At 36.6% G+C, this 10,354-nt stretch overlaps 2 protein-coding genes across 2 annotated transcripts; one reads left to right on the forward strand and one right to left on the reverse strand.

Annotated features, from left to right (window-relative positions):
- The first annotated feature begins 261 nt into the window (after nucleotides 1–261).
- On the forward strand, nucleotides 262–2,703 carry LOC115969763 (pentatricopeptide repeat-containing protein At4g21705, mitochondrial-like). Its single transcript, XM_031089373.1, has 2 exons — nucleotides 262–581; nucleotides 1,187–2,703. The coding sequence occupies exons 1-2, from the start codon at nucleotides 333–335 to the stop codon at nucleotides 2,423–2,425; spliced, it is 1,488 nt and encodes a 495-aa protein (XP_030945233.1). The 5' UTR covers nucleotides 262–332; the 3' UTR covers nucleotides 2,426–2,703.
- Nucleotides 2,704–3,554: 851 nt separating this feature from the next.
- LOC115971875 (monothiol glutaredoxin-S17-like) lies at nucleotides 3,555–7,343 on the reverse strand. The gene is made up of 3 exons (XM_031091976.1): nucleotides 7,028–7,343; nucleotides 6,269–6,343; nucleotides 3,555–4,951 (listed from the first exon to the last, which is right to left on the reverse strand). Exons 1-3 carry the CDS (start codon nucleotides 7,196–7,198, stop codon nucleotides 3,725–3,727), a joined length of 1,473 nt encoding a protein of 490 aa, XP_030947836.1. The 5' UTR covers nucleotides 7,199–7,343; the 3' UTR covers nucleotides 3,555–3,724.
- Between the last annotated feature and the right edge of the window lie 3,011 nt (nucleotides 7,344–10,354).

A 10,354-nucleotide genomic window follows, 5' to 3' on the forward strand; every position in this document is an offset into this window, starting at 1 on the left:
AAGAAATCACCTAGACCCCACCAATTTTTCATCCTCCTCTTCTCTCCAACAAAACGCCCATAAAATCATTTATCTCCACTTTTCTCTTCTCTATTTTCTATCATCTCTGTTTCACCCAATCAAACCAAACGGACCCTAAAACTACACATGAATAAAATATAGAATTAATTTCTAGACAGTGACGGAACCCAATTCGAAGCCCATATCTGAATGAGCCCAACAAGGAAGCCCATTTATCCAAAACCTTAAACCCTACTCTCCCATTTCATTTCTATTCTTTGCTCTCCCAAATTCCATTCCAAGTAAAACACTCGCAAAAGCTGTTTTCCTAAATGGATCCGAAGCTCTTCACCAAAACCCTAATCCAAATTGCGATTGCAAGAAGATCGTACTACACTAGTAGAACTCGAACCCACAAGCCTAGCCTGTACTCCAAAATCAGTCCCCTTGGAAATCCTAAGACAAGCGTGGTACCAGAGCTCGATGATTGGGTCCACAATGGGAACAAGCTCCGAGTCGCCGAGCTTCAGCGAATCGTTCACGATCTTCGCAAGCGAAAGAGGTTCACTCAGGCCCTCCAGGTTTGTAATTTCTCTAATTTCACTGAATGCTTTTGGTTTTGTCTCTGTTTGGTTGCTCAGAAAATGTGGAAAAGGAAAAGAAAATTTAAGTTTTTAGTATTTGAATTTTTATTTAAAGGTCGAGAGAAATTAAATCCTTTTAAGGTTTTACCCATCTGAGGATAATGCATGTTTATGTGGCAAATGGAAATGAAAATTAAGTTTCATTTACTATCTGAGTTGCATATTATTAAGTGGTATGGATGGATTTCTAGTTTAGTAGCTTCTTTTAATTTGTTTATGGATACATTTCATGGTTCAGATTAAATATTATAAATCATCTAAAACTTTAAATGATGGGTTATTATACACTATAAGATACAAGAAATAAAACTTCAACTGCAAAATTAACTGTCTCCATTTCGCTTGAAATGGAGAGAATCATATTCAGTAGAGTAATTGATTTTGCGTATATAAATTTGTTGATCGTTTGAAGCACAGAAATCGTTGGAAAGGAATTTCAGTAGAGTAGTTGATTTTGCCAAGATTGGATTAGTTAATGTACTTATGATATTAAGAATTTTGCTGCGAGTGATTTGTTCCTAATCTCCAACTTTGTGGTGCAGGTATCTGAGTGGATGAATAAAAAGGGTATATGTATTTTTTCGCCGAGTGAACATGCGGTGCAGTTGGATCTCGTCGGTAAGGTTCATGGATTTCATTCTGCAGAAAGTTATTTTGATAAGTTGAAGGATCAAGACAAGACTGATAAGACGTATGGTGCTCTATTGAATTGCTATGTCCGCCAGCGCCAAATTGAGAAGTCCCTTTCCCATTTGCAAAAAATGAAGGAGATGGGTTTTGTTTCATCGCCTCTCACTTACAATGACATTATGTGTCTATACACAAATGTTGGCCAGCACGAGAAAGTTCCAGATGTGCTAATGGAGATGAAGGAGAACAATGTTTCCCCTGACAATTTCAGCTACAGAATCTGCATCAATTCTTATGGTGTAAGATCTGATCTTGAGGGAATGGAGAAGATTTTAAAAGAGATGGAGTGCCAACCTCATATTGTCATGGATTGGAACACTTACACTGTAGCTGCTAATTTCTACATAAAAGCTGGCCTAACCAATAAGGCGATTGATGCCTTGGAGAATGCAGAAAAGAAGCTAGATAAGAAAGATGGGCTTGGCTACAACCATCTAATCTCACTTTATTCTAGTATAGGGAAGAAGGACGAGGTCTTGAGATTATGGGGCCTGGAGAAAAGTGATTGTAAGAGATGCATAAACAGGGATTTTATCAACATGCTAGAGTCTCTTGTGAGGCTTGGTGAGCTTGAAGACGCTGAGAATGTACTAAAGGAGTGGGAATCATCCAGTAACTGTTACGATTTTCGAGTACCCAATACTGTCATTATTGGGTATTCTGAAAAGGGTTTATGTGAGAAAGCAGAAGCAATTCTTAAAGACTTGATGGAGAAAGGAAAGGCCACCACTCCTAACAGTTGGAGCATAGTGGCAGCTAAATACCTGGATAAGGGTGAGATGGAGAGAGCTCTGGAATGCTTGAAAGCAGCCTTGTCTCTACACGTGGAGAAGAAAGGATGGAAACCCAACCTGAAGGTGATCACAGGGATACTGTCTTGGCTTGGTGATGAAGGCACTATTGGAGATGTGGAAGCTTTTGTGAGCTCACTGAGGACTGTCATCCCAGTGAACAGGCAGATGTACCATGCTTTAATCAAAGCCAATATAAGAGGTGGTAAAGAAGTGGATGAACTTTTGCACCGCATGAAAACCGATAAGATAGGCAAAGATGAGGTGACACAAAAAATGCTTGACATGAGGCAGACCTAAAATTTTATTTTTTAACACATGCTATGTCTTTTAGTGGGGGCATAATGGCTAATTTTGCTTTGAAAGGCCGTTCATTGCTCAAAAGATTTGCTGCTCCTTGGAGGAATTACAAAACAACAAATCTTTTTGAGTTATTAGGATCGTGTTGTGCTTCCTGATTTGTCCTAACTTTAAAGTGCCATTTTTAACTATGCAGTCTCCTGACCAACTAAATTTAAATAAATGAAAAAATATGCAGTCATTGATGTACTTGCCATCAATTCCTTTTTGGATCTCAACTTCTCTGTAGTCTGTACCATTGTAATTCACCTCTTTTTTTGTTTTTTGTTTTCCCCCCTTAAAATGAAACAATAATAATGTGACGAATTGAAATGGTCTACACCAAAAAAAATTAAAATAAAAAATAATATATATATATATATATATATATACACACACACATAAATACACAATATATATGTGCCTCATAGGTGTGTGAGGGGAGCATTACATATGATGGTCTTACAAGATACTAATTTGCAAGAAGTTGGAGAGGTTAGAAGTCCATATTGTTAAGCTAAAGATTTATTAGCAGGATACCAGGCTCTATTGGCCTCCTGATTTGTATGCTCAAGCTGGTATAGGAGAAATCTCTTTTAACCTGTTTGCCAGCAATTTTGCCATGACTAAAGGCTTAAAATATGCAGAAATATCACACGAGAGAGAGAGATTGAATTTGGCACAGTTAACAAATTATCCAGCAGAAAATCCCCAGAGGAAAAAGGCAGCTTTTTGGGTCCGATGGTTCTAGTGGATACAGATTTTGGCACACTGAAGCAACATCTAATTTTGTCCCATTCCATGGCTATCGTTTCATTTATTTTATTTTTAAGTATCCCAAGAATTGTTTCTCAGATGCTCACAAAAGTCCATCAAGATTTTGTAACCAGAAAAGAAGAGGAAATTTCCAGATTTGAGAATCTTCTCTCGTTAATAAGAACATGCAATTTATACATTCCTTTGCTTTTTGTTGGAGGGAGGGGGAGGGAGTGTTCGTATGCAACCTATTCCGAAGTATGTAAGTCCTGACAAGGAAGAGAGAGGGAGTATTGCAAAAGACATGGCGTCGTCAAAATTATTAACGCAAGAGTTTCACAAACATTAAATATACCCCAAATCCATGGTAAAATATCATAACATAAATCATTTTTGTATATAAAACAAAACATTTAAAACATCAATAATGTCAATAGACACGCTTCTGACACATGTAAATTGGCTTCAAAAAGATGTCCTGAATTATTCGATAAAATCACAACCCTACTCAGATAGAGTAGATTTTAGCTCTCCATTGTTGCGCAGCTCCATTACAATGTCACATCCACCTATTAGCTCACCTTTATAGTAAAGCTGAGGAAAAGTTGGCCAATTGGAGAATACCTTTAACCCCTGTCTCACTTCCTCATCATTTAATATATCAAAGGACCCAAAACTTACACCATCCTCCTGTAGGGCATTTACAACTTTGGAACTGAATCCACACCTAGGAGCATCCGGGGTACCCTTCATAAAGAGCATCACAGGTGAAGAACTGACTAATTTCCTTAAACGATCTTCAAAAGACTCCTTTTGACCAATACCTTTCTCAGCTAACACCTTCTTCAATTCCCCACTTTTCTGCATTTCCAACACAATGTCTGATCCACCAATGAGTTCAGTCCCTATATATAGTTGAGGGTAACTAGACCAATTTGAATAAACTTTCAGCCCTTGACGGATTTCTTCATCGGAAAGAATATCGAAACTCCCAAACTCCACCTTTTCTTGTTGAAGGATTTCAACTACCTTGCGACTGAAACCACACTTGGGTTCATCTGGTTTTCCCTTCATAAACAGCATAACTGGGCTTGAATTGATCAGGCTTGCAATCCGAGACGTTAGGGTAGAACTTACGCCAGTGGATTCAGAGATGCCACCCTTTCCACTTCCAGGTTCACTTACTATTGCCTCATTAGAATCATTAGTGTCAATCCCATGATCCTTGAAAACTTGTTGTAATTCACCACTCTCATGCATTGCAATTACTATATCGGACCCGCCAAGAAGCTCTCCTTTGCAATAGAGCTGAGGATACGTTGGCCAGTTAGAGAATTTTTTCAACCCTTCACGAACCTCATTGTCAGCTAGGATATCAAAGTTTCCAAATTTAACTTTTTCCTTCTTCAAAATATCAACAACTTTTTGGCTAAACCCACATCTTGGCTCTTCAGGGTTTCCTTTCATGAATAGGATGACTGGGTGAGAGTCAATTAGTTGCTGGAGTCGCTTTTTCAATGTATCACCAGATTGCACTTGATTTTTAACTTCTGAAGAATCATAATCTTTAGCAAACTCTTTGACTGTTTCAAGGACGGTAGGTCCTGCAGCCATCCCAAGGCTGGCAGGCGCAGCAGGTTCTCCAGGGTTAACAGACCCAGAAACTTTAGCAACTTTGTTGGCCAAACTAGATGGATTTGCACCCTCCAATGTATCTACAGACTTACCATCCTGACAAAGAAAGTAAATTTTTTATAAAAATCAAGGATTCACCAAAAGAAGACTATTCTAAGGGGGAGGGGGAAGAGATGGGTCAAGTATTTAGATGCAGTGGTTTCAAATTTATACAATTACCAAAGTACAAAATCAAATTATAAATTTCCAAATCCCATCCTAGTTTGAGTATCTAAAACAAGTTATAATAAGATCTTTCAAAACCCCCTCCCAAAAAAAAACCTAGCAAACTTTGATAATTATTAAAGGGAAAACATGGAAACAAAACAACCCATAAAACAGAACCCAAATGTAACAAATGATCCTTATCACAAACAAAAAGGTGATAGATAAGCCTTAGCTCAAATGCACTTCTTCCAAAAGTATGGGGTGAGGGTGAGGTCACAAGTTCAAGGGTAGCATGTAAAACTTACCGACATAATTATTTAATTCACTTCATGGGTCAATAGTTATAAAAATTTATAACGAGATGCCACTAAAGTTACAACAAAAATATGCAAATTTCAAGATCTATTTGAGCTTTTTTTGAGAACTTTAAGTCTACTACCATACCCAAATAGACCGTGTAGTAGTTCCAAAACACTCAAAAAATTTCTGCAAGTTAGGATATAGTGCATCACTTCATTATATCATGGCATCTCACTTTCTAACACTTCCATTAAACATTAGATTCCATTTGTAATAGGTTGTCACTCAAGTTGATAGAAGTGACGACATTAACCCTATAAATAATATTAGTGCCAAGTAAATGTCATGATCCACTGTTCCCTCTTCCTCATATCATGCAATTTAAAATTTTTGTTGCTAGTCTACTTCCAATCCATCTAAAACCTATATAACTACTTGTATCATCGTATATTCACCAATAATTCTCCTCTCCTTTTTCATCAATGTTAACAAGCTTAAAGTCTTATTGCAAATTAAGACACTAAAATTATGCAGACATATATACTTTTTACTCATTTCTCAAAAACAAATTAAAATCTTCCTATTAGAAATTTAGAATATAATATTTGACAAATGACCACCAAATTATGTTCACACACACCAATACGGTGGCACTAGCCCTTGACACCAAAAAATAACTCTCACAAACAGTAGTTGCAAAACTGTATAGGGGAGACTACCAAAAAGCATAGTCATTGATACTACCGTACCTGGTACCAATACATACTATTGTCAAGTGCAACCTAATATGCTAGCAGTTGGAATGCAATCCAAATTTCAAATCAATTAATTTTCAAATTCCATAGTTTTTCAACCATTAAACCCAACCCAATAAAATAGTAACTAGGAAATTCTCATGAAACAAACCTTGAAGAAAACGAAGTAAGGCACAGCAGAAACTGCATAAGCTTCAGATATCTCAGGTTGCTCTTCAGCTTCAACCTACAATAGTTTTATCCAAAATTTCCAAAAAAATTAATAAAAGGAGAGTAATTGACAAGCAGAAGGTAGACATTTCAAAAATAAAATAAAAGGAGATGAATTGACAAGCAAAAATATGACAATGACGACAAGCCTCAGTCCTAAAATGTTGGGATCCGCCATGGATCATCAACAGATGAACTAGCCCGATCCCATCATCCATACAAACGAATTATTGTGGTATATTCACATCGGAATATATGAACAGCAAGAATTAGCATTCCTAGCGAGACTAAAACTCAAGGGAAGAAAATAGAATTTTTTTTTGGGTTCCTTTTTAACTTGAATCAAATCCAAAATCATATTCTATGTGACTTCCTTAATTGACATGTCACTTTTTCAACTTGTAACACTAACGCCACAATTTTAAGTTTTTCGTAGGACCCTTTTTTGTTTCAAATCCAAAATCATATTCTCGATTACTTCCTTAATTAATATGTCAAAATTTTACTACTTGTACCAATGTTATTTTAAGTAAGTTTTGTGTGTGTGTGTTTTCGTTTCCTTAAATTAAAATCAAATCACTCGCGTTCACTGGTGTATTCATTCAGTTTGAACATGAATGACCAAACCAGAACTATCTAAAATATTGAGACCGATAATAAAAGAAAATTTAATGTTTGGTTTAGAGCGAAAGAAACGAACCCTGAGAAAGTGGGCTTGAGGGAAATCAGTGGCGAGGTGGGAAAAGACATCGTCCATGGGCTTTGAAGCTTCGCACCATGACGCCCAGAAGTGTACACTAACCGCTGCGCCACTCGCCACCACTCTATCAAGCTCCGCCTTTGATTGCACGTCCTTCACTGACCCACCCATTTTGTCCCAAAAAACACAGAGAGAGAGAGAGAGAGAGCCCCAAACCCTAGGAGAAGATTTTACTTCTTTTTTTTTTGAGAAACAGAAGATTTTACTTTTAGCTGAGAAAATAATACTGCTATTAATCAATGATCGGTTACTATTCCAGATTCTTCTAAGTTGTGGCTGTGGCATTTTCAATGGACCAGATTCTAGTGGACCTAAACGAAGCCATAAACCTCAGGGCCCAAAACGGCAAGCCATTTTGAATGTCTGTAACTAAACGACAGTTCCATCATCTTGGCTGGAAATAGTGTTTGTGTAGCACAAAAGCATGATTTGCAAACACACCTAATATGATGGAGTCAGATACTCTAAAGTTACCAGGGTACTTTACAATGTAGAGTTCTTTAAATCCTCAAGGGTAGCTTGCATCTGGAGTTGTTGGATTGAGATCTTGAGCATTGGTTTTGAAACCAGTACAAAACATTTGCCTCCCCAATTGAACTGATGAAGCAATTTTCTTATTTACCGTTTCATCTTTGGGAGGATTAAGTTTAACCATCCAACTATTGAATATAGACTCTAATATTAGGATTTGCTCTAGCTTGAGAGTGCACCGTAACTTCTACTGGTTCATTTCTTATTTAATAAACAGAGGCAAGGATTGTTTTTGCCTTTTTGGGCTGGTGTTTATTATGGAAGAAGAAAAGTAACATAGAAAAGTTAAACTAGAAGTTCAACGACACAATGTTTAGGATAGATAAAAGTGTGTTGTTTGTGTTTTGATGATTTTGTATTTTTGGATTGTTGATATGGCAACATCATACCCATTTATTTTAAAAGAAATGTGAGGATTTAAAGAACTCTATATTGTAGAATACCTTAAAAAATCTAAAGGATCTGAATCCTTATGCCAGTTGTGAATCATATATGAAAAATGCTACTATCACAAAAAATTCCATAACTTTTCCCACAATTCAAAGGTAAAGTGACGGTCCACGGCTCTAATACTTGTAATTCACCACGTGGCAAATTGTTGACAGAAGTTATGAACTTTTTTGCTATTCTCGGATTGTTCATCATACATAGAGACCACAGTGAAGCAAAGAGACCAAAAACATTTATTTTATTATGATAGAATAATATAAATATAGATCAGACAAATCTAGATCAGTAACACCATGGAAAGTTAGTGCCAGCCTTACTGCACCAAAATGAAGATGTGTAAGGACCTGCCCTTGGGAGGGGAACAACAGTTGGAAATATCATAAATCTTGTCATTGTCTTTACTCTTTATATTTGATCCTGAACTAAAATTTTCATCTCTTATCTGGCTATAGGGGATTTATATATATATATATATATATATATATATATGGTTTATTTCATCTCTTATGGCCCTTGCCCAGGTTTTTAAGTGATGAGTGCATTTCTGCAAACTGTGCTTATGTAGGATTGGCACCACTTGGAGATGTTGGATCCTGGCAAAGAGAATGCAAAGTGATATTAGTTCATCACATGGTTTATTACTTATTTTATTATTCTATCATAATAAAATAAATGTTTTTGGTCTCTTTGCTTCTTCTAGTGATTGAAGACTAGTTTAGTGTATGTTTAGATTAAATTTTTACTAATTTATTGGTTTGCTGAAAGTGAAGTATAATTATATTGAGAGAAAAAAATAAAAATAAAAATTTAAAGGTAGTGATTTTTTCGACATAAAATGTTTTTTTTTGTGTGTGTGTGTGGAGGTTTCAATGGTATTTTGTGTATTCTAGAGGTATTTTGATCATTTTGAGTGTTTCAAGAGCATTTAGTCATTTTGATGATTTAGGAATAGTTTGATCATATTGTAGATTTAGAGGGTATTATGGTTGTGGGGCCCGAAATCTGAGGCCCCAGCCCACTTTATGTTAAAAGCCCAAAAGCCCAGGCCGAGGAGCCCTATTGCTAAGAACGCGCAATGAAAACTCCTTGAAGGTCCAAGGATGTGGCCGAGGATGACTTTATGCCCAAAAAGCCTGAGGAAAATGACAAAATCAGTACAAGAGCAGTATAAGGGAGAAGGCTGCCGACACCTTAATGTGGAGCCCACCGCCTGACAAACCTATACTCATACCATGCTGTCCAACTTTTCCCAACCACTCTGATGTGAGGATTGACAAGACAAGTAACCACCCAGAACAAGGAGAAACGGACACGTAGGTGAAGAACGGGAAGGAAATACTAGTATAAAAGGGAAGCTTGCTACATTAACAAGGGAGGCCCAGAAGTGAGAGAAAAAGGGTGAAGAACGAACTCATAAAAAAGAAGGGTGGCTAGGACGAGACTCTCCTCGGACTAATTCCGAGGAGATAGATCTTCACGCCACACCCGTGTAAGGCTCAGTCATTCAGGCCAAACTCACCTTCGTATGGGCTCCCATGAAAAACCATGACTAAGCCGCTGCCTGACGACCAAGGTCCAGCCTTTCTAAGCCCACTCTCTACAAATCGTATTGTTTGGACCCCTTTACATACGAGCCCATCCCTGGGTCGTTAGAAATTGTGTCCATACAATGGTCATTTAAGAAGTTTTGGGGATGTTTTGATAATTTTGGAGTTTCAAGTAATATTTGGTAATTGTGGGCGTTTTAAGGATATTTTGGTATTTTGGGCATTTTAAGGGTATTTTTGACATTCTTGAGCGTATTTTGATACTTTTGGAGATTTTAGAGATATTTTGATTATTTTAGATGTTTTAGGAAAATTTTGGTGTGAAATTTTATTGTGTATTATGCTTGCTAGCTATGAATATTTGGCATAATGATATTTTGAAAACACTTTTATATAAGGGTTATCGTGGTCCTTCATTATTATTATTAGTATATAACCCATGTTTATACATGGGAATGATGAATTGTAATGGTGCTATTGATGTTAGCTTGAATTATAAAACATATAAGATATTAGTTTGACTAGGATATTTGGAAGAGCTAAAATAGTTTTTTCTTGCAATTTTTATGACATTTTGTACCCGTTAATAAATTGGTCCCTAACCCCAATAATAAGCTTGATATATGTCAACCAAGGGTGATTAAAGAGTTCATAATAGTTTGGAAGTAATCACAACTCAAAAGTGCTCAAATCACTTTAAAATCGATACTAAAAAATGACATCTGCTCACTGTTTTGAT

The sequence above is a fragment of the Quercus lobata genome, chromosome 12, assembly GCF_001633185.2.
Source record: "Quercus lobata isolate SW786 chromosome 12, ValleyOak3.0 Primary Assembly, whole genome shotgun sequence".
In the NCBI taxonomy this organism is placed as follows: Eukaryota; Viridiplantae; Streptophyta; class Magnoliopsida; order Fagales; family Fagaceae; genus Quercus; species Quercus lobata.

What these genes read in the sequence shown, in the direction of transcription:
- LOC115969763 (XM_031089373.1), top strand. Translation starts at nt 333, where the DNA reads ATGGATCCGAAGCTCTTCACCAAAACCCTAATCCAAATTGCGATTGCA. An exon ending in GGTTCACTCAGGCCCTCCAG is followed by an intron (nt 582 to 1,186) that starts GTTTGTAATTTC and finishes TTTGTGGTGCAG; the next exon opens with GTATCTGAGTGGATGAATAA.
- LOC115971875 (XM_031091976.1), bottom strand. Translation starts at nt 7,198, where the DNA reads ATGGGTGGGTCAGTGAAGGACGTGCAATCAAAGGCGGAGCTTGATAGA. An exon ending in CTCAAGCCCACTTTCTCAGG is followed by an intron (nt 6,344 to 7,027) that starts GTTCGTTTCTTT and finishes AAACTATTGTAG; the next exon opens with GTTGAAGCTGAAGAGCAACC. An exon ending in CTTACTTCGTTTTCTTCAAG is followed by an intron (nt 4,952 to 6,268) that starts GTTTGTTTCATG and finishes TTTCTTTGTCAG; the next exon opens with GATGGTAAGTCTGTAGATAC.